Here is a 24,887-nt window from a genome sequence, read left to right as displayed (position 1 = left end):
AAAAAAAAAAAAAAAAAAAAAAAAGCAAAATAGGAATGATAGTGACAGAGTATGTTGTAGAAACAGGTCAAATACAATTTGAATAACGTGGTCTCCTTTTTAAAATATTTCTATATAAACTTTCATTATGTATGCTTTTTGTTTTACTTTTAAGATGAGCATTGGTTTTGAAATCAGAAGATGCTTTCTTGAAAAAAAGTCTATACAAATTGCCAATTGCCTTAGAAACTGACCCTGTGAGGGAATTCCAGACAAGAACTTCTCTAAACAGTGTAATACATGCATCCCTTAAATAAATGTAGAGCCTCTCATAGATATATTAATAGGGTAATACTCATTTGACTTTTCATATATTTCATAGAAAAGGATTAGGAAAATTCTATATACCAAGGTCATGACAATCCACAGGAACATGGACTATTGAGTGATTTTTTTATATTGTTTTGGTTTCCTTTCTGACTTAAAAACAATGAACAGGCACTGCTTTTTGATTAAGAAAAATACATTTTTAGAATTTAAAAATGTAATGAAATATGAAAAGGTGCACATTCCTTTGAAAAGAGTCAATAAATTTAGATTTTCCCAACACATATAAAGTCCTTGCGTACGCTCCCAACCTACTATGTACTTTTTTTTTGCCTATTTGACATTCTTAGAGATTTATATACAAGGAAAGTGTAGTTTTTGTGATTTAACTTCTTAAATAGTCCAGTTGGACTTTACATTGATCAATATGGTAGGCGGAAAAGAACTCAAACATCCTGATGGCTGGCTTGGTTTGAAATTATGAGGCAAAGTAGGAATCTTGCAGTGGGGCGAGAGTATGTAAGCGGATTCAGTGGCTGATCACTGGCTGGATTTCCAACCCCACCCACATCTCTTCTTTTCCAACTATGTACAAGCACCATTTTACCCCCTGCATAATGTGTGACACTACTGGATTCTATAACCACACCTCTGTGTGTCAGCACTAATAAATGAGTCAGAATATCTGCCAAAAGACAATGGCTTGTTCCTCCTTTTCTTTAAAGCTAATCAATTAGGTGGAAACACATATATCTCTATTCATTATGGTTTTAAATAAAGTAATAGGGGTGTTTTTAAAACACATCTGCAAATCTATTGTAAGTCATGAACAAAGGCAGATGTGTAACTAAGTGTCAGGGTTACCTTTAGAGTGTCGGTCTCCATAAACCCAAGAAGGCTAACATCTCAGATTTTACTGCTTCTCATTTTGAACAACAGCCTGCGTACGTAATTATATCCTTAATTCCCTTCAGATTTCAGTGTACAGCTAATTATCTCATTTCATTTGTGCGAAAAAAGTGTACAAACTGTATCTCAAAAGAGGCCAGTCTACATTAACATTACTAGACGCTTTGCATAGCTACATAAACTACATATTGGAAAAAGAAAGATAAATATATTCAGAAGAAAAGGAAGTTTATGAGACAAGACTGGTCAACTCTCCCAAGCCTTCTGCTCCCCATAATAAATAGCGAAAATAATGTACTGTACCTGATTCTTTACACCGGCATATCTTTTCAGGTGTTTTATAAATTCTGACCGAGAAGTGTTCCGTACAATTATGAGAGCCATACTTCCATTATTTAATCTGAAATTATACATTTGTATTTTACATTTTTAAGAGACTACATCAGAAATCACTCCACATTATTTCATATAACAAGCATACTGTTTACTAGAAGTATAAGGTGAGTCAGGTAAATCATCACCCCATCAAATTTACCTAAAATTCTTCAACCATATCTTGCTGTGTTGTTACTTAAATGATGTAGCCTTTCCAATCAGTTTCACTGAACCATGGGATTCCTTCTTAGCAAACTCTTACATCAGAGCTCTTTAAAAAATGAGCCATCATGCATCCTACTCATACATCAAGACAATTTAAATTCTTTAAACATGAAATTCTATACAGCTTTTAGAGTTGTGCTATAAAATTGTTCATATGTACAAATGGTATAACATAAACCTCAATATTTTCTAATAGCTAACGTATGATTTAAACATTTATCTATGGGCAAGAGGTCTAAGTGACATAGGAAACGAAATAAACCCAAGTGGCCCTGGCTTTATGAAATGATGTGAACAACTACTGCCACACATGTTCAGTTAGAATGACTGAGCATCTTGGTCCTGCATAACCGTTCTACCCATTATGAGAGACTGGCAATTCAGAGGGGTGAGTCCCAAAACAGCCACTCGCAAACGCATCAACTTCAGAAAGCAGTTTGCACAAATACATGCAAATGACTTCAAGTTTGATTTCAGTGAGAACCTTAAGCTATCCCAAGAATAAACATAACAGAGGAAAAAAAAAAAAAAAGCTCCGCAAGTCTTATGGAAGCTCGGGTTAAGCTCTGAAAGGTCCATCGGAGAAGGGGAAAGGAGAGACCACCCCAGGCGTAAGTGATGTGCTCAAAGGCACACAAAGAAAAACACAATGCTCACTAATGGCAGACCTCTTCATGCCAAGGTCCAATTCTCCTATCCACCAGGCCACCTCTTTCCCCATGGGAAATAAATAGCATGAAGATGTCCAGGGTGGTGTTATGGTGCATCCTTTATTTTTAAAATTCCATAATTTTATAAACAAGTATTATCTATGTCTGTTTTGTAATAATTACTTGCAATTAAAATGTGCCCTATGAGCCTGGTACTGGTCCAAATATTTCACATATATTAGCACATTTAATCTTAGATTACTTAGAGTATAGGGCTATCAGTTCATATTAGCCTTTTGCACTAAAGTTATTTTGAAGTAAATTAAACTTTAGTGTAAAAAAAAAGCTAGAAGTAGGAACTCTGGTCTGATTATCATAAATCATTCAAAGCTACATCCATAAAATTTCTAGTCAGCTGAGGCTTGTTCTAAAGGCCCTTGCAAAAATGGCATATTTTGACTCTAACACAGAGAAGTAATTTCTAAGTAATCACCCTTCTCTGAAAAACTCATCAATACTGATAAAGCCCAGAGAGAGAATCAGCAGTGGAATCCCAGGAAGGCTGGACACAAGGGTGAATCGATTCCTCCTATTAGAACAAGACCAGCCCATGAAGGTTCGGAGTAGGACCTACAACAGTGTCTCAAGCCCCGCAGGAGCAGGGCTCCTGGATCAGCCAGTCACAGCTTCAGGTTTAGCGGAGGAACCTGCACTAGAGAAGCACACAGCTTCTACTTCTACAACTTCTGAGGATGTGTGGGGGAAACAACCAGGCTCAACTTTTAAATCGTAAGAGCTTCAAAACACTCCTGTTGAGTTTCAACAATAGAGGTAATTAGGGAGGGCCTTGCCTTGCCGTCTGGGCTTTCAGACGTCAAAGTTGTTAGTTTCTCTTTTTTCATCTCTAACTTCGGATATTGCCCATTTTATTGCCTTTATATCAATTGCCAAAGAAGCAATTTAAAAAGCAATCCAGTTTTTTAGCTGTTAGTCATTTTGGTTAAATATTTTGCAGGGAAGCTGAAACTAATCAATAAAAATTACAAACTGCCACAGTACGTAAGTCATTCTTTCATCTCACTTCCAGGGAAAATCTAACACTGACTGTATTTCACACCTTTCTTCTTTCTTTTTAACAGGATTAAGTTATAAGAGAAATATTTTTTAGACTCATAATGGATAGTTGCTTAAAAAGAATGTGCAAGAGAAGGAATTTTGCTACTTTGTGGATGAGACCTATAAAATGCCTCAGAATTTATTTAATTTAAAAAATGGGCAGTAGATTCCCATGCACCACAATTCACATTAATTAGAACTGAAGTACTTCCTTTGAAAGTTCCAAATAGATATAAATGTGTACTATCTTTTTCATGCTAAAGATATTTATGTTTGAATTAAAATTGGATAGCAGAGACACTCATAATATCAGAATCTAATATTCTCAAGAACTAGTAAATAAACATAAATTTAAAAAGCAACCAAAATTACAAAATCACCTCACTGAAACTCAAGGAATGTTATTTTAGCCTTAATGACATTCAAAGCCATTGATCAGCTCATCAGTTTTTTAGAGTTTAATGATTTTCTCTAACCTAAAATTGGCAAGTCCTTTGGAAACTCTAATAATTACACAAAGAAAGACTATCTCTAAATTTCCAGCTAGCCAAGAGTTAACTGGTCATTATTATGAAAGAAACCTTGTTTCCTATAGAAAATATTGATGTTTCAATAAAAACAATGTTTACTAACCTGGTATTAGGTGCCAAGCCTCTGGGTGCCACTGAACACAGGCAAGGAATGGCCATGATGCTGACGTTCAGGAACTGACCTTGGGTCATCCGCCATTGCTCACCACAGTCTGCAGGTAATGGAAGAGACTGGTTACTCTCCTCACCACAGCAAAAGGCCAGGGCAGCCTGGTTCAGGTCTCCAGGAGATGCTTTTAGACTCACCAGATTTCACAGATTCCCGTGCCATCCTCAGGGTAAGAAAACAGAGACAGAAATATGTCACATAGACAATTAGCATCTATTAGATATGAGAAAGTTAAAGAGCTTGTCACTGCAAATACTAAATATTTTCTCTGATTGATTAGATAGCAAATAAAAATAAGTGAACAATTTGTTACCAACACCATTATAATCTAACTTCATTTAAAGGCAGCAAACTATTATAAGGAACAATGATTTTCAAATTTAACAACTAGAGCCCTACCTTAGGGTGGCTTTGATTAATGTTTGTATTCTATAATAGAATAAAAATTTCAATGAGGGCTCAAACTGTGAGGGGTTTTTGTTGTTGTTGTTTGGCTCATGCTTGTATCCAAAGTGCCTGGCATACAACAGGCACTCAAATAGCTGTTGAATGACTATATGAATGGATGTATAAAGGTTACTTCTGAAAACAAAAGCCAAACTACATGCCTACTAGAACCTGCAAGAGCCCATGATTTTATATTATTCATTAGTATATATAGAAAATACTCAATAATCAAAAGCCTCATTAATTATGCAAAATATGCTTTACAGAAAGGTAAAGATATCTTCATTACATTAAACTTTTACTTACCTTTCTCCTTCATCCTGAGAGCCATTAAATGGTAAAAATGATATCTCACAATCCTCTGGCCTAAAATATAATCAAACTTGTTATTAATAGTCATTGATCCTATGGTACAAAACTTTTGGTGTAAAAAAAGTCACTTACTTAAGCCTTGCCAGGGTCTTAATCACAGCAAAGTCTCTCCGTTTGCTAGGGGACATCCATCGGCATTTTTCTGCCAAAGCCAAAGTTCTTCCACCAAAGCCAAACATGGCTGAGAACCCAAAGCGAAGAAGTTTGCCAGTGGTGCTAAAGGTGCAGACATCAACGGGTTGTATGTGTCCTTAAATATGATGTTGAATGCTGGTTAGCAAGCAGACTGGGGCCACTTGTCAAAGTATCAACCATCAGAGAGCATATTTATTTCTAGAAGAACATCTCAAGGTGCTGCACACTATACTGTACACTCTTGCTCTCTCATCTCTCTTTGCCTGTAACTACTCTAAATGTCATTTGTAACTCTGTTGATACCCAGTGAAGAAAGCAAAAACAGTAAATTCTGCAGCTAGTTACTGTTTCATATAAAACACGGTTAAGGAGGTGAAGCTGAAGTAAATGTGCTAAGTGAACTTAGATTGAACAGTAGTTGTATACTGTATTTATCAACTGGGATAATCAATGGTTTACAGATGTGCATGTGTCAAAATATTTTTCTTGTATGTTTTTTTTTCTTAATGTATCCTGGCCCTAAAATTCTTCATACAAACAGTAGCATAGATTATAAACTCAAGTAGTATGCATAGATTTTCTTACTCTGATTAAAAAACTGTGATATTAAATAGCATAATAATGTATTTTTCTATCAAGATTAGAATGTGTTATGGCTTGTATGTAGACCAAAGTCCCATATGCTCATAGATGGGGCTTTTTGGCTGGGTTGAGTGTGTTTGTTACTGGAATTAAGAATGAATGGTACTAAATTAGTCCACTGATTGGTTCAGCATAGTTTTGGGTGTGGATAATGGAAAGGCTCACCTGGGTGTAGCTGGCACCACCCAACAGGCTTGTACCCTGGATGGGATAAAAGGGAAAGGAAGGCTTGCTTTGCTGCTGCTGCATGCTGCCTTCTGCCTGCTCTGTCATCCATGGTTTCTTCTCAGCAATGCTGCCCCACCTTGGGGCCAGCCAACAATGGACAGAAACCTTTACAAACTGTGAGCTGAAATAAACCTTTCCTTCTCTAACTTTGGATGATCAATATTTTGTCTGAGTAATGAGAAAAGTAACTAAGAGTGAAACTTCATTAACTGCCCCTTACCAATCAAATATTCTGAAAAGACAGGGACTCCAAAGAGTGAATCCTTATCTGACTTTGAGTTTTAGTTACACATTTCTCTGCTTTGAGGGGCAAAGAACTTATCATTCCTTTGATAAGTCTAATGGAAATAAAAGGTGTTTCTTGCATAAATAAAAACTTCTATATAACACATGAAGTACGTTAGAAGAATTCTTACCCATTATAATGTGCAAAGTTGCAGTGACCACATGAGGGATTCCATGAAGAGAATGTGCCAATACATTAGTAGATCCTACCAAAGCAATTTTTAAAAATGCACTATCAGTACAGCATATGTTATAAATTGATATCTGCTCCTATTTTATATACATATTACTATGTAATGTTCAGATGAAAATGTAATGAAGTTTATATCAGAAGTTTGTGAAAATGCTAGAAGTATAACTTTCCATTCACAACACAGATGTGTCTAAAATATTTGGAGAATTATTCAACTTTTAAATGAGTTAAGTATTAGTACATTGTTTATAGTATCTACTTACAGCTTTGGTTTTTAAGTCATGAATATCTATTTTCTACTTTCTAAATATTGCTATATCAATGCCTACTCCACCAAACTAATGAATGGGCTTTTGGCTTCCATATCAAAATAAGTACCAGCACCAGAAGGATGATTCCAAAGAGGAAAGACAGATGCATAAATAGTAAGAAATATCTCAATAATAACTAATATAAAAATAGATTATCACTATAAAGTTCAACAGGCATTCCCTAAATACATCTACTGAACCTTAGAGATAAGTTCCAACACAAAAGGGACTCCTTTCTATTATCTGACCAAAAAAAGGTCTCCTATATGAAGAAGCTATTTTATATTACCATGGTGTGAAAAATCTGTATTTGATATAATATCTGCTTTTCATAATCACTGAGACAATTTAAGACCCACATAAATTTTCCCTACCAGCCTACAGAAGGAAAGTGCTCCCAAAGCCAAGCCTCTAGAATGTTTATGTGGCCCTAAAACCTGCCATCTTCTAATAGGAGAATATAACCTAGCCTCTTACATTTCCAGGACTCTTTAAAGGGGCTTAAAATTATGATGAAGAGAGTAAAGATAAATGATAAAAAAAAAATCAACATACAAACAGCAGTGGTGTTTCTATACACTTACAACAAGCTATCTGAAAAAGAAATCAAAAAAACAATCCCATTTGCAAAAAATAAAATGCTTAGGAATAATTTTAAAGAAAAAAATGAAATAGTTGTATATTGAGAACTCTGAAACATAAATGAAAGAAACTGCAGATGCCACAAATAAATGGAAAGATACTATATATTCATTAATTGGGAGAACTGATATTGGTAAAATGTCTATTTAAATTCAATGTAATCCCTATCAAAACTCAAACGGCCTTTTCAAAAATATTTTTAATTGCATCAGAGCCACAAAAGACCTCCAGTAGTAAAAATCATCTTCAGTGGGAATAGCAAACCTGGAGGTACCATGCTACCTGAATTCAAAATTACACTACAAAGCTGTAGTAATCAAAACAGCACAGTGACCACCAGGACAGAATGGGAATTCCATAAGCACAAAGTTCAAGTATCTATGCTCAATTGATTTTTCCACAAAAGTGCCAAGAAAACACAATGGGAAAAGATAATAGCTTCAACAAAAATAAGAGTCTAGATATTCACATGTAGAAAAATGCAATTAGACACTTCACAACATATGCAAAAAATCATCTCAAAATAGATTAAAGAATAAAATGTAAAACCTAAAACTACTAGAAGAAAACACAGGAGAAAATTTCCATGAAATGTGTCTGGGCATTGATGGTTTGAATATGACCCCAAAAACACAGACAAAAAGGCAAAAGTAGGCACATAGGATTATATCAAAGTAAAGTATTTCTGCACAGAGTGAGAGACAATGTACAAAATGGGAGGAAATATTTGGAAACTCTACAGCTGATAAGACTTTAACATGTAAAATATAATCAAATATCACATGACAAAGATACATTATGAGAAATATTTTAGTCAATACTATCATCATGCAAACATCAGAGTATATCCACACAAACTAGATAATATGGTTCACTACACATCTAGGTTCCTAAGCTACAAACCTGTACAGCATGTTAGTATACAGAATAGTGTAGGAAATTGTGATGCAATACTAAATATCTAGACATATCTAAATACAGAAAACATACAGTAAAAAGATCATGAAATAGCACACCCATGGGAGCACTTACCTACCATGAACATGACCAAAATATGTTCTAGGTTACTCAGTGTGTGAACGTGAAAGGCAAGGCTGTAACTCCACCAGTACCAAAGACGTCATAAATATGTATATACGCTCATGCTATACTAAATTTACTTTTAAAAAGTTCTTCAATAATAAATTTTATCTTACTGTAACTTTTTACTTTAGATACTTTAAAATAAATTTTAAGCTTTGACTTTTCTGTAATATATAACTTAAAATGAAAACACATTGCATAGCTATACAGAATATTTTCTTTATTCTACAAGTTTTCTATTTTTAAACTTTATTTTTTTTTTACTTTTTAATCTTCTTTGTTAAAAGTACACACACACACACACACGCCAGACTAGGCTACATGGGCTCAGGATCATCAATGTCACTGTCTTCTTTCTTCACATCTCATCCTACTGAAAAGTCTTCCTAGGCAACAGCACACGTGGAGCTGCCCCTCCCGTGGCAACAATGCCTTCCTCTGAATGCCTTCCTCTGCTCTCTCTCCTCTGAAGGACCTGGCTGAGGCTCTTCCTTTCAAATATTTTTTTTTATTTTTATTAGTACATGTTTGCGGTGCATAATGATTACATTTATTGTGCGGAGTTGGTACCTGTACATAGCACATATTAATTATTTTTATGCCTTCTTCCTCTCCCCTCCCTTTTCCTCCCTTTGTTTTTTTGATCCCCTTCCCATTTGCAGGTCAATCTCCCTGTTTGTTTAGACTTTGGGTTTCTCATATAAGAGAAACCATGCAACATTTAAGCTTGTGTGTCTGATTTATTTCACATAACTGGGTTCTTGGGCAGATGCCCCTCTTTAGAGATAAGCCCATAGTGCTTGACTTGTTTTCTTTTTTTCAATCATAGATTTACTCATAAGCAGGTAATGCAGAGCATCATGAAAGTTCCTATCAATTAGTGTAAACCTGTCTTTGTTCCAAACTTAAAATTCCAAACTTTTAAACTTTGACAGATTTCAAACTTTTAAAGAAGCGTATTGAGATTTGTAAAACTTTTACTAATGCTCTCACTATAAATGTTCCTGTTTTTTAATATGCAGTTTTCTTCTGCCTCTTCTTCAGCTATATATTCATTTTATGATAGGAATTTTTCAGCTCCATTCTAACCTTTTGACATCACTGAGGCATAGGAGGGCTGCCACTCACTGAAATGTGATTAAGCTGAGGATACAGAAGGAACCGCAACAACTCAAAGGTAAAATAACGATGACACTAGTAGCAAAATAACAGTAATAATAACAATAAATAAAATAGTGACAATAACAAGTAACCTGACTTTATAGTATGCAGAGATTATGAATAGTCATTTCTGCAAAGATTAACAAATGAATACATGCCATATGAAAACAATACTCAATACCACAAATCACAGAAATACAATATGAAACCACAAAGAGATATCATCACCTCAACCTGTCAGAGTAGCTGTTATTTTTTTAAAAAAATACACCAAAAAATCCATGTGGTTAGAATGTAGAAAAATTGGATGCCTGTATGCTATTGGTAGGGAAGTAGAATGATGCAACTGATATGGAAAACAACTGCTATGGAGGGTCCTCAAATAAATGAAAATAGATGTACTACTTGATGCACCAATCTTACTGGGTATTACACCTCCAAAAAGTGAAATCAGTTTGTGGAAGAGACATCTACACCCTCGCGCTCAGTGCAGCAATCTTCATGGCAGCCAAGGTATAGAACAACTCATGTAACCATGAATAGATGAATAACATGGTGTACAGACAAAATGGAATACTACTTGGCCTTTAAAAGTGAAGTCCTACCATTTGTGACACCATGCATGAGCCCAGAGGACACAATGCCAGGTGAAATAAGTCAGGCAGAAGACACATACTGCATGGTCTCAATCACAGGGCAGAATCTAAAAGAGTTGAATGCATAAAAGCAATGAGTAGGGCTGGGGGAGGGGAAGGTTGGAGACATGTTGGTTAAAGGTTACAAGATCTGAGCTGTAAGGTAAAACATGGTGACTACAGCTAACAGTATGCACGTGAAAGTAGCTGAGAGTAGATTGCAACTATTTTTATAAAAAGTAAGTGTATGCGGGCCGGGGATTTAGCTCAATGTTTCAGCTACCTGCATTGAAATTGCAAGGAATGGAGTTCAATCCCCAGTACAAAAAAATACATACATAAAAAATAAGTATATGAGACAGTGCCTATGTCAACTTGTCTTTTCTATAATGGATACTTAATTCAAAACATGTTGTTCATAGTCAGTGCATAAAAATTTATATCAATTTAAAATAAATAAGGGTAAGGTGTTTAAAAGAGTAATTAGCCAGGGATTTAGTTCAGTGGTTTCACTACCTGCCTCGCAAGCGCAAGGTCTTGAGTTTGATCCCCAGTAACAACAACAACCAACAAAGTTCGAAAGAGTAATTAATGGAATTAAATTGACTAATTTTAAAGGTTAACTTGCAGATATGCTGAATGAGCCTACAGTTCTGAAGATCTCCCTGTGATTTGTACACATCGTGTCTTGGTGCATGTATGGACCGTGTAATCTACTACTCAGCATAACCTGAGAGCCTCACAAAAATGTAGACTCTTAGGTCCCACCTCCAACTCCTGGAATCAGAGTGTGCCTGAGCGTGTGTGTGTGTGTGTGCACGCGCACACACGCGTGCATGCATTGAGGAGAGGGCCATTTGTGTGTTTTGGCAAGTTCTCAGGATGATCTGTACACACCCTGGGTTTGAGAACACATAGTCTGGAAAGTGATTACTCTCTTTATCTTGACCAAGGCCTTTCCAATGATCTCTTGGCTCTCTACAGCTTGCCCTTTGGCCATCTAATTTCAAATTCATCTTGAATAAGTAAGAGGTAAAAAGAGAAAAGAAATCCATTTTTCTTCCCAATCAGAGCTGTGATAAAGATTTTGGAGGAGGCCACATAATTAGAGTGCGATATATAGAATTATCGATGAATTACAGTTTTCCATGAAATACATTTCCTCTATTACCATGGTTAATTAGGAATAGACCATAAAGCATCCCCCTAGAAAGGCTATTAGAAAACATAATGTAATGTTGTCATGTGCAATAGAGAAGGACACATATCATGACTCCAGGAAATGAAGACTGTTTATTCTGAGATTTGGAAGTATGCTCAAGCACAAATCCTCTTAAATTGCTAGAGATTGATTTTATTGTAATGCCCTCTGGGGGCTTTGCAATTTCTTTCTAGTTCTGAAGATTTTAGCAGTAGTATTAGGCATAAGCAGAAGTTAGAGCATGAGTATAGTCATCTTCTACTTATTAAGGCATACCTTAATCTTTGAACATGGTTTCTTACGCACAGAAGAAAACAGAGAAGTTCATGAAAAACTGCAAGTAAAAATTTAATATTCTATAAAGTTCTATATTTCTGTTGGGCTAAAAAATGGGTCAGTTTTTATTTCAGCAAACTGGATTCTGTTGGAAAGAGGCCTACGTGCCTAAAGAACCTGCTGCTCGCCTAACAACGGCGTAATTTTAACATTCTCACAAAAGCTATAAATGTTCTACCTCGAGGTAAACATTTTAATTAGTCTGTAAAGTTATTTTCCTTACCACTAGCCACAGCTTTGCTCACCAATACATCTCCAGACATTCTAAAAGGTGCCAAACAGAAAAAGCACGGACAAAAGTAGCAGTTCATAGAAAGCCTGACTGATGAAATACAAGGCAGAATCTTAAACTACAGAAGCCAAAAACAGAAAAAGGAAGGAAGAAAAAAGAAAAAAATTGTCCTTGGAAGTGCAAGCACTTGTGCAGAACAATTAACTTAATTAACTAGACCTCATGAATATTCATAAGGCTGTTAATGTCTCCCACATCCAAACAGATAAATGTGATGTAATGACTTCCTAGTCAAGCATATCTAAAATTCTCATGAAAATGGCACCTACACTTTGGTTCTTTGCCTGAAATATCATAGAAATTAACAGTCCCTTGGCAATATTTTATTCTCCTCAAATTAATTGGAAAGCATGAATTTATTTACGCAAACTCTATAGGAATATATGGTTCACAGTCATCAGTATGTGGACTAAGCCTTGTTTTACAACAACTGGATTGGTTTTTTATTTTTATGTCCTCTCAGGCTTTTTCCTGTTTACCCCCTCCCCACTTTTAATAGGAATCTGTCTGTATAGTTCCTTAACACCAGTTTCCATAGCAACAAACACATTTCCTAACGGCCAGCAGTTCAAATACAGGCCTCCCCACATCTGATGCATTTGAATCTGTCCATAATTCAGCAGCTTGGTCTATTGGCTCAGTGGAATAATTTACTAAACACTCTCCCTCTGGGTGTCTCTCTCCAGGAGGCAAATGGCTTCAAAGGCAGACTGTCTCCTCATTTTCAGCTTGAAAACTTCCTGCTTAGCTCTTGTTCCTATTCTCCTTCAAAAGCCCTGACTAGGCATAACTTCCTCCTGTTAAACACATCCCACCCATGACTTTCTCCTCCTATGAGATGGAATTAGGAAGCTGGAGCTCCTATCTAGCACCCAGAGGTTTGGCAGCAGTCACTCCCCTCATCTAAACAAAAACGATTACAATGGCACTTTTACAACACCAACTGGAGTCACGGGTTACTTTCAAAATCAGAGATATGCTTTGAACTATAAACTCAGTGTTACTCCTTTATAAAATCAGGGTTACCATTGAAAACGTAAGCACGACTACCAGTTTTGGTAGCGAACTACCCACTTGATGTCAGACACATACTTTGGGGAACACGCGTCTTTCCACTTCTGAACCACAGCAGTTAAGGAATAGGCTCAGGAATGTAAGCGCGGATGAAGAGAAACAACGCCCGAAGTACAGCGCATCCATTTTGTACGGAGGGGAACGCGGGAAGCATCCGACCAAATGCAATCAGAACTACACAAATCACATGAAAAGGTCAAAAAATAAAACAGCATGGCATGATGCTCCAAAATGCGTCTTTCTTCTCTGAAGTGAGGTTGTTTTGTCAACTTCTGCTTACAAACCATTATAGATCTTTCTAGATGTACCTTGTAATTATTACGATATACCCTAATATCTCATCCTTTTTAAATTATTGCCTTTATGTAAGGCTTTGTACTCTAAAAACATATTTAGATATCTTATGTTATTTGTCAAATTAACAATAAAATGAAATATACTGATACGCAAACTAAATATATATGGTTATCAAATAAAATGTTGAACTTTCTTTCAGCCACGTCCGTTTCTATTGTCACATGAAAAATCTTTTCCACTTTTGTTTTAGCAATGATGCACATTTTAAAAATAAAAGGAGCAATTTCCTAAATTACCATTTACTTTAATAAGGGGCAAGTGGATTAGGTAGCATAATAAATGTGAAAAAGTTCTTTTCTTTTTTGGACAATAGTCCTGCTCCAACCATTCTGCATCCTGTGAAAGAATCCTCCCAGAACGGCTCCATCAGGTTGCTGCCTTGGTGGGAAACACCCGCTTGTCCCCTGCTGCTGCTCGAATACAATTCAGACCCTTTCCTGCAGTCTGCAGCAGCAGCCATGGTTTGGTCTATTTCTCCCATCCAGCAGCCTCCTATTCCTCAAACACACTTGGATTTTCCCTTGCCTTTATTACTTTGCACCTTAGGGGGGAAAAAAAGTCACTCTCATCTTTCCTAGCCAGATCCTACCCACGTTAAGGCCTAATCCTAGTGTTTTTATTCTATAATCTTTCAAAAATTCATTCATTCACTTCATCCATTTTATCACGTACTTTCATGTTCAGCTTGGAAACTTCCTGCCTCGCTCTTGTTCTTATTCTCCATCAAAAGCCCTGGGCTAGGTGTTAAATCCTCACACTGAACACAGCCCACACGTGACTTTCTCCTCTTTGGTGGAATGAGGAAGCTGGAACCCCAAACTAGTGACCCCGTGTACTCACTGGGTCCCAGTCTCCTCCAGGAACCAGAAATGTCTCAGTGGATATAAAGGTAACCAGCCTGGCCCTGAGGGAGTTGATCCTCTAGGGCCCAGATTCTTTCTCCAGTCAGAAAGAATCTCCTGGTATTCTCAAGGTCATCTGTTTCTGCTTCAACTGCATGACATCCACATTTTGCCTCATATGAAATAAGAATAGCTTGACTGGAAAGGCCTTGTGAAACCTTCCTGTCCCGTACTGTGACTAATAGACTTTTTGATGGAAGGCAGGATGATAATTCTATGGCTTGTTTAAATTATGTATTTAAGCACGTCATCCACACTAATTCAGTACTGTAATAACCTTGTAATGAAGTGAACATTATAGGTTATCTTTACTTTACAGATTAGAAAAATAAGGCTAAAAGAGAGAAAATTGCTTGCCCAGAATCTTGCATTTGTATGGTGAAGAGGACAGAAGTCAAGCCTGGATCTTCAAACCCAAAGTACATACAGTTAACTTGGCTCATACTGCTCAGGCTAGGAAGCAAGAGAGGGGATAGTGGAGGGGGTCGATTTAACACATCTGTGGACACCCCTTGCCTGCGGGTATTAAGCCGAGAGGAAGCTGTGCTCTGACAGGAGTAAGGATCTGGTCTGTTTCCATCCCAGCACTCTCCTGGGCTCTGAGAAGCAAACCATGGGCTACTTCACTGGCAGATCCATCTCCACCAACACAGACAATACTAGAAAAAAGAAAACAGCATTTCAAAATAATTGGTAATCATTCATAAAATGGAGATTTTCAAATATTTTAGGAATTTTAAATGTGCATGATTACTCATACACAACTTCAAATATTTTACTATGTGTCAATGGCTGCGAAGATATAATCACTGGACAGTGAAATTTTACTCTATAAATGTAACCCCTACATAATACCCATAGATGAAATATTTTAAACAAATTGAGACATTAAAGCACTTGAATATATTAACTCATGTCTAACCTGTATTTGCTTGTAAACATCCAAAAGCATATCATTCTCATTGCATTTAATAATACTGCCATCTGCAATTTATTAACACATACCAAAGTAGTAAAATTTGCTAATTCTCAATAAAATTCTGAAGACAGCAATAAAAACCGCGTAAAATAGGAAGCTTTCATTTAGAGAACTGCTAATTATCTATCATCAGTATGTGAATGTAGTCACTGTAAACATGACCTGATTTTATCTCTGTGACTTTACTGCCACATGCCACTTCTCAATTTAGCATCAATTCCATTTGATCATAGACAACAATGTTAGCATTTTATCATATTTTATTGGTACATTTTAGGTATACAATATATGGCATTTATCATTGGAAATTTGTACCTTTACATAATCTATCTTGATTTTTATTTTTTCCCCATTTCCCTGCCCTCCCTTCAACTCCTTCACCCCTCCCTGTTTACAAAGACTGTGTTTCCATGTTTTCATTTTCTCATATTAATTCCATTCCCTTCTTTCCTTTCCTCTACTCCTTCGACTTCCCCTTCCCCCCTTTCTTGTTACTGTTTGTTGTTGTTGCTGCTGTTGTTGTTGTCACTGTTTTGAGACCTAATGGTAAGTAGATTTTGGAAGAGAGGGGATCCATAAAAATTATACCTAAAAATCAGGAAATTTTTTCATAATCCTTTGTATTTTAAAGATGCTAAGTAATTCTCAATTTGTCAACCTGTCATCAATTTAGCCAAAAGGAGGAGGATTTTGTGTTACTGCAAGAAGGTGTCACAATGCAAGCCTACAAAGGCCCAGCAGGAATATAATGTCCTCATTCTGAAGGCGTAGTGGCTTCTCAGCTACAGCCCACTCACAACATGTGGGAAGCCTAGAAAAGTAGATCTGATTTTTCTTAAAAAAAAAAAAAACCAAAAAACAAAAAACACAGATTTGATTGAATCTCCTAATTTATAAATACTAGCACCCAGCATTTATTAAAAGCCATGTGCCAAACCAAAATGCCCGTGGGCTCTTATCAGCAAGGGCTACTTGTCATACAGTATGTTTGATTTGAACTTTGCCTGTTTCATTTCAAAACTCTCCAAGAGAATTCCAAACATTCCATGCACTTACAGATGCTCATCTATATGTCTATACATGCTGACATATATGTGTGACCTAAAGGGCCGTATAAAGTCATCCAAAACCCATGTAGTTTAGCACCAGAGAACTTGACTCTTAACTCCATAGGATGGCAGCACTTGACTCCTGGCATCTTGCATGCAGTTGCAGCATCCTGCACAGGGTAATTTATTGCTAGCGTCAGTAGAGGTGGCCTTCCTTTCTTTCTTTTTTTTTTATTTTTTTCTTCCATTAAGTTTATTGGTACATTTTAGCCACACAATACCGTTATATTCATCCATAAGCGTTCTCTGCTGCCAAACCTTTGAAATTTTGTCACAACCCATTCTGTGTTAAATTGTTTGAAACCCATACTACCAATATAACAATAAAGTAGCACGTAGTAAATGTCACTATGCATATCAGGCACTGCTCTCCCTACTTCCCATGTAAAAACTCATTTTACAGTAACTGTATGCAGTAGACACTAAGGGACTCGATTTACAGATCAGAAAACTGAGGCAAAGACTGACTTTTCCATGATCCTATCACCAACAAGTGATATAACAGGGATTTGAGACAAGGCAATGTGGCCTTAGAGACCACATTATTAAATATATTATACTCCTTTTATACATGAAACCCAATGAAAATAGACTTGAGAATTTTATTTTAAATACCAATTTGAAAACTAGTATAAGCAACATGAAATTGAATGAGTTAGGAGGCATATATTTATGTCAACACGCGATAGATCGTTGAGATCATGCCCAGGTATAGTTAACCTAAGGACTATGCATAATACTAAACATCACACGAGATTAGATACTGCAAGAACACGCAAAACCAAAAGCAAACTATTTAAACTCTTTTAAGGAGTTAATTTAACCACATTTAAGGGTTATCCTGAAACACAAACTATAGAATAACTAATCCTTTGTATGTGGTACATATTACTGTTTTCAGAGAAAGCAAATTCCTTGCCATGGCCCCAGGCAGAATGATTCTGCCTAGAAGAGTAAAACTGAGGCAAGGTATCTTATTTCCTCTTTCTAAAGAAGAATAAAAAATGATAAAGGGCTGTTTGTATATTTGTCTATCAACCAATATAATCTTAGAAGTATGAATATGTTATTGGCTTTCTTGATTCAGTGGTGTGTGTGTGTGTGTGTGTTTGTACATATTTCACTTCTGCTTTAGTGAATTACACAGATACCGTGGTCAGTCTGATACAGTGTCAATATTAGCCAAATAATGTCTCAATTATTCTAGATCTAGTGAATGTTGAAACAAACAAAAGAAAAAAAAACTGTAATTCAACAAATTCAGAAAAGTCCTGGTAACAGAAAAGTATTTGGGAAACAAATAAGAAAGAATCAATATATTTATAAGTGCATTAAAGCTACAGGTTGGTTTAACTATATTCAAATTAATAAATGCAAGCGCTTGTGCTTGAAGTTTATGCAGCTCACTTTACTCCTCTCTTTCCCTTTGCAAAACCTCCTTTCCATGCCCAGCATAAATAGGGGGCGATGTGGACTCTGAAACCCCTCCAACTGGAGCAGTGGGTCTGAGTGTTTGTTAGAATTCACTGCAGTGGGGAAAGCATCTGTCATCAGCACTGGTATACTGTTTCTGTTGACTTTAGAAATATGTCACAATGTGTCTTCACAGAAACATATGGAACACATTTTCTAAAGCTCTAAAACCTTAGGAAATGGCATTTCTGAAACATCAGTTGCCAGATTGTTTTTGCTTTGCTGAATAATATACATTGAATCTTCAATAGTAACCTCCCTGGTCTGTGTCCCAAACTGTTCAAAATCAGTAGTGACTTCCTAATCGCTTCCTATCAATACTTCTGCTAAAGTCAGACAGAGATGTCTCAGGCTAAGGATCTTGAAGGAATATGACTGCGTTTCTCATCCAGATGAAATAATATCCTAGCAACTCAAGAAGTTGAGTCAGGAGGATTGTAAGTTTAAAGGCAGCCTGGGGAACTGAGCAAGACTCTGTCTCAAAATTTCAAAACTAATCACGGGCTGGGGATGTAGCTTGTGGGTAGAGGATCTGCCTAGCATATCTGAGCTCCTAGGTTCAATACCAGTACTTCTGCCATTCCTATAATTGTTAGGCAAAGTGTTTCTAAGTTCACCATTTGAACATGCTGGAGGTTAGGAAATTCACCTATGTAGACCACTCGATTTCAAACAATTCCACTTGTTAAGGAGTAACTGCTCTGACACACATAATGAAAGGAAATTTCCATTCATCTCCCCATATCTTCTCTACGTATTTCTAAGTATGGGTACTCAAAATTAACCTTCTATTCCAAAAAATATCCCTACCACCATACCAATTCCTACCGGGACACAATGAACCTATAAACATAAATGAACAGTTTAAAGGATTTGCGAACATAAATGACTTCTAATAGAAATGTTACATTATTAGTAGTTCAAAGTAAACCAACATTCTACAGGGTTTGTAAACAGTAAATTCACAGAATTCCATTCATATAATGGTCAGGCCAATTTGCTTTCAGAATATAGGAGTAATAATTGAAGTATTTATGTATTGTTTAGCACTGCAGTGCAAAATAATATCTGCATTAGAAATAAGAATTAAAATGTTCGGGTAAAGAGAAAAACATTATGACTAGGCAATGACCAATCCTCATTCTTAATTCTGCAAAGTTTTTCTTAATTCTCTCAAAGTATAATCACCAGCAGAATCTATTTACAGTATCCACATTCTGCAGAACATTTCACTTTGCTGGTGGGCAAGCTGAGGTTTAATATCTGTGATATTTGTTATCATATTTATATAATCATGTTTTAAAGCAGGGACTCCTTGTAATGCATCTACCCTCATGTCCTACCCTCAGAGTTTGGGACCATGTTAAAATGGGTACATTGTGGGCATGATTTTCTCCATCACTTTTTCTTGAACATTCATTTAAGATGCTTTCTGAAATGTAATCCATACATCCTCTGTGCAGTTCTAAGCACACAGATGTAATGACCTACCTCACTCTCTCAATTCTCATTACTTGTATGATATTGCCATGTCAGTTAGATCTCAATTTAATGTTTTTTGCTAAATCGTCTTTCACGTATTCAACACTTTCATCCTCACCAGTGTTTTTTCTTATTAAAGTATGTTAAGCATTAAGCAAAATATGTTAAAACATTTGTGAAAAGCAATGCTATCCATGGTCCATTCTGACTGGATCACTTTCTTCTACACATCCTAGTATTTCTTTGAGAAAATTAAAGCCTTTCACTTTTATGTGAGTGTAGATGCCCCTTCCTTTCCTGATTCTGAGACTTTTTTTTTGCTTCCTGCCCATCACCAAGCAACAAAAGTCATTTTCACACTTGCCAACTTTTTAAGCTCTCAGATATCCACTCTTGCAAAATATCTTCCCTAAAGGAATATATTTTAGTCATATATCAACCCATCACTTTTAGCAAATCAATTCACCTGAATTTTTTGCTCGTTTGGTTTTGGTACCAGGGATCAAACTCAGGCCCTTGTGCTTGCAAGGCAGGCATGGTGCCATTGAGCTAAATCCCTGGACTTCAATTCCCCTGATTTTTAAAAAAGGGCTATTAAATGTATATCACTAACCTTGTTTTAAATATTTATATGCCAGTAATCACTGCATCATCCACCAATATATTGCAAACAATTTTCAGGGCCTACTATGCATAACACATCCATTGATAGTCACTAAATTAATAACAATTTTGATGGTCACTAAATTATAAGATAATTAAAATTATCATCTTTTATTCATTCTGAAACGAATATTTTGTTATTACAAAACATCTACCCCAATCAATCAGAGCTAAATTAAGTATCAGAAACTTACAATTATCAATACATTTGCAAAAGAGAATCACTGCATAATTATACCGTGGGACCAAGGTAATATCATCCATCAACGTTTTCCTAGATACGCGATAAAAGCCAAAAATTAAGAATTGCAAATGCAGCTGGGTCCACATTATGTAAGTACCGGGTAGCGCCCTGTGATTTTCCAAGATTTATAATTAGATTTCTATTTTTGCTTCTCTATGCCAGACCCTGCGAGGTGGAAGCCATGCTGTATGGTCATTCAGTATCATTACAAAGATACGAAGAGCAGCCTCATTACATATATCAAAATATTTAAAGATTACAGGTCCCAGATATGCGACTAAAACCTAAAGCAGCATTTACTAATACAAGCCGTATGATAGAGAGAGAGCAATCGTGTAACCTACCCATCGAATCCTTGGAGTTCACATTCCTTAAGCAGGGACAGTGCGTGGCCTTTATATTCTGTTACTATTAAAAAAACACACACACAAAAGGGAAAGTTTCAAATAATGATCTATGACTTTTTAACTTGCTTGGCAAAATATGATTAACATATGATCAGGTCATAAAACAACATTTATTCTTGAATATTTACATTTTAACCATAGGGAAGAGGATTAAGTGTTAGTTGCCTGGTGAGTTTTATAGCTTTATGTAAAAGAGGCTCACATATTTGTTCCAACTGCATAAGTCATCTGGGGATACCCAACACACAGTGCTCAGAGCATTCATCTTGGTGTCTGTCTGTTTAGTATTCTCCAAGAAAGACACAAGTCCTTTAAATCAGAAGCTTGGAAGCAGGAGTATTTTGAAAATACAGCATATTAGCTGGCAGTGAACAGTCGATGTTAAATCGCTTTGGCAACCTTACATGCATAAATTAGTGGAAAGGTTAGTGTAAGATTTACATACCAGAAGAATGTGTATCTGGAACCACCAGACTAAAAAAATGAAGAGATGGATGTGAAAATATAAAGTCAAGCCAGAATCAATGCTAAGAGACCCAACCTAGGAGGAGGGTGGAACACAGGTCCCCCAGAGCCTGGGGTCCTCTGAGGAAATGAATGTGTCACACTGTATTGCTGTCTCCATGGTCGCTGATGCCCTCCGCAGTACTGTAAATGCCACTGAAGACAGGATAAACAGGCACGCTGCAGATGGCACCAAGCATCACAGCCACACTTTGCATTTTCTGAGGTAGCCCTGCCAGAAGAGACAGCCCAGCTGTACCCACCCATCAAAGATTTCTGCTGACTGACATGACACTGCAGATGGAACTTTTGTGTAAGAATGTGCATCATTATGGGAAAGATTACATTAATCTTTCATGCCTGTCTGTTCCAGGTGCCAGGAGGGTTCAAGCTTTTCCTACAAGGTTTTTAGATATTGTTAAAAATTATTAGTCTTGGTGTCCAAGAGAATCATTCTATATCCAGCAGTGTTACATTGTAATTCTCCCATAGCTTACTCAAAAGCCTGTTAACATTCAGATAGTAAAAATGTTCTATATTAAATTCTAATGAAAAGAAAGCTATAATTAAATGTAAAATATTAATATTAACAAACTTGGAAGATTACATTATCAAAAAAGATGTATCATTTGTGGCCACAGCAGGGAGTTGTAACCACACAATGTAAAATAATAAAATGTTCTATACATCCATTCAAAGTAAGTAAGGACATTGTGAAAAAATACATATGCTAAGAATCAGTGTATCAAGTCTTGATTTTATGCCAGAGCTTAGTTTGGTCAACCTCTTCAAAACAAATACAAAATTAAACTTGTGTTTAATTTGCAGTACTCAGTACTGCAAATATTATTTTTATTTACAAAAAATTAGAAGTCTAATTTTTTTCAATCATTCAGGTAGAATCTGACTATACAGTAACGGACCCTATCCAGGAATAGAAATTTTCATGCAATATGTCATAAGTTAAATAAAATCATTGAAGAGGAACAAAAATACAGAAAATGAACAAAACCTGAGTGCCCACAGTTGTAAAACATATTAAAGCACAATGATCAAAATGAATAATGCTTTTGGCCTCAAGGAGTTTACAGTCTCGAGATACACAACACACCCTTTCTGCACTGGACATCTGTAGCCTCTGCTGTTCATTGGGCCTTCGACAAATTTCCTTCTGCTGGGATCCCCTCTCATCAGCAAAAATATTGCTCCCTTAGGAAGACAAAATTCAAGGCAAGTAATGTTGAGTTTGATACTGAATGTTGGTATTGAATTTGAAATAAAACCAGATTAGACTTGATTTGGACACAGGAAAAAATTACTGGTCCAGCGATAAAACTGAGATCAGATACTGAGGTGTCACCTTCTTTCCTGTGCTATAGGTATTTCAAACTCCTTAAGTTCAAAATGTCCTGCTTTAAATATCTTCTCTCACATGTTATGCTGTGTGTTTCAAGGTCTATTCCTCAAATAGGGAAATGACTTTGTTCTAGTTTATTCCTCTCACCCTGTCTCCCAAACCACTCCACAGCCAGCACTAATGTTTTCATCCTCACATACGTGGCAACATCCCTTGCTTCTTCTAGGTCAGTGCTGCAGACCTGGTCCTGAGCTTCTTTCCCGTGTTCACTACAACAGCTTCTTCCCTAGCTTCCTTCCACCTTTCAGCCCATTGGAACCAGAATGACTTTACAGCATATTTAATTGTACCACTTCCTCACATGCATCCCACGATGACTCTTCCTTATGTCCGGGGGAAAACTTCCACATTCTTCACTCACAAGTGAGTGCTGAAAACAGAGTTGACCCACATGCACTCACAATTATTTCAGGGGTAATAAAAACCCATCTTTCACACAGAATTGTCTTTCTCTCTAGCTGTATAATTATACGTGAAACTTATTCTGCAGATTTTTATTAAGATGTAGGTAAAACTGAAAGGAAGAAAGCCTTAGACCAGTGATGGAGAACCTTTCCACCTTTCAGCAACACAAAGAGCCCACAGCAGCATGCGTGTCACAGTTGGGCCCCACTGTCGTAGGCTATGAACACCTTTTATGACCGCCTTGCATCAGATCAGATCAGGAATGGCAAGAGACATTTCCAATAAATGGAAGGCTTGAAGGAGAATGAAAAAGAGAAAGAGACAAAGAGACTTGGTAAAAGCAGTAAGTTGAAAGCATGGTGCTGAAGAAAAAACAGGAGGAAAGTGATCAAAACGAAAGCAACAAAAGAAAAACATCCACTTAATAGCTGTGCCCAGGAGACAAGACTATCTGGTGCTGAGCACTGCAATGAGCCCTGTGCTGGTACAGATCACAGCTGCATTCAGAAAAGACTCTTTGCCCATGATGATGATAAGGATCGTGATAAGGCCTAGTACCTTTGTGAAGGCACAGAGGGATGAAGAAGACAGATGAACATATGATGGACAAGAGAGACTGAGGGCAGAAGAGTGGTCTTCACACGTTTCAGGGACTTGCAGGCAAGATAGGGTACGCTCACTGTGCATTACTACAAAGGACAGCACTAACCCCAGTCGCTAACAATTACAAGTGAGCGCTCTCAAGTTCTCCAGGATCTGCAGTTTCTGCCTAGCACAAAGGCCCATGGCCCAAGGGGCAGGTGGATTTGCAATATAGCCAGTGCCTCCATCAAGGAGCGAGGTGAGCTGAGGATGATCAGGCCAGAAGATTAGGCATTTTGTGTGTGAGCAGAAAGCAGGAACCTTCTCTAACGTGGACAAAAGCTCAGCAAGCCTGATCACGAGAATTCGCACGGAACGGCCCAGTCACAGCGTCCTGCCGCTGGTGCACTGTGCACAGAGATGGGGCACTCATGAGATGCACCACATGCCAGCACTCTGCTGCACAGGGAAAGTGAACTACAGTCCCAGGACTACTTCTCAGGCTGATTTCTGTCTGCTGCCTTGACCTTTTCACTTTATTGTTCTATGAATTAGTCTATGAACCAATGACTTCCCGGAATATCTCTCTCACATTTAACGGTACAATCTATGAAGTCAGCTTTACTCTGGGAATGAAGGAAAGAAACTGTATCATATGCCAGTGTGGGTTTGTCATTCATGCTCTTCTTTGATCCTTATACTAACAAGTTAGTAGAAAAAAAATTGTATTTTCTCTTGTTTTTTTCAGCACTTTTTCTGATGTCATTATTAGGGAAGAAACTACATTGGAGGTGGTATGGGGGGGCAGATCAGATGCAATTTTAGCTTGAATATTCCAAAAGATGATGTATACTCGGTAGTTAGGCTTTCAACACAGTGCAGAATGAAAGGGTAAGTACGTTTTAAGGAATGTGGTAAAATCCACTTTTAAAAGAAATTTATGGGAAAATTCCATATATGTATGTGTGTATATGTGTGTGTGTATATATATATATGTGTGTGTGTGTGTGTGTGTATATATATATATATATATATATATATATATA

The 24,887-nt window shown here is 36.8% G+C and overlaps 1 protein-coding gene across 2 annotated transcripts in view; it reads right to left on the bottom strand.

Annotated features, from left to right (window-relative positions):
• The window catches only part of Cerkl (ceramide kinase like), a 103,499-nt gene that overhangs the window by 5,094 nt on the left and 73,518 nt on the right, over positions 1-24,887 (bottom strand). For both annotated transcript variants that reach the window (XM_033756339.1, XM_033756340.1), the window contains 9 exons: positions 20,871-20,934; positions 15,093-15,235; positions 6,521-6,595; positions 6,042-6,077; positions 5,172-5,349; positions 5,034-5,093; positions 4,418-4,443; positions 4,215-4,323; positions 1,519-1,615 (listed from right to left, as the gene is read on the bottom strand). In XM_033756339.1, the coding sequence (XP_033612230.1) occupies positions 1,519-1,615; positions 4,215-4,323; positions 4,418-4,443; positions 5,034-5,093; positions 5,172-5,349; positions 6,042-6,077; positions 6,521-6,595; positions 15,093-15,235; positions 20,871-20,934 (788 nt within the window). The remainder of the gene's footprint in view (positions 1-1,518; positions 1,616-4,214; positions 4,324-4,417; positions 4,444-5,033; positions 5,094-5,171; positions 5,350-6,041; positions 6,078-6,520; positions 6,596-15,092; positions 15,236-20,870; positions 20,935-24,887) is intronic.

Source organism: Fukomys damarensis, unplaced genomic scaffold (assembly GCF_012274545.1).
Source record: "Fukomys damarensis isolate Sample0158 unplaced genomic scaffold, DMR_v1.0_HiC HiC_scaffold_26, whole genome shotgun sequence".
Taxonomy (NCBI): Eukaryota; Metazoa; Chordata; class Mammalia; order Rodentia; family Bathyergidae; genus Fukomys; species Fukomys damarensis.
This window is presented reverse-complemented; position numbering and strand designations above follow the sequence as displayed.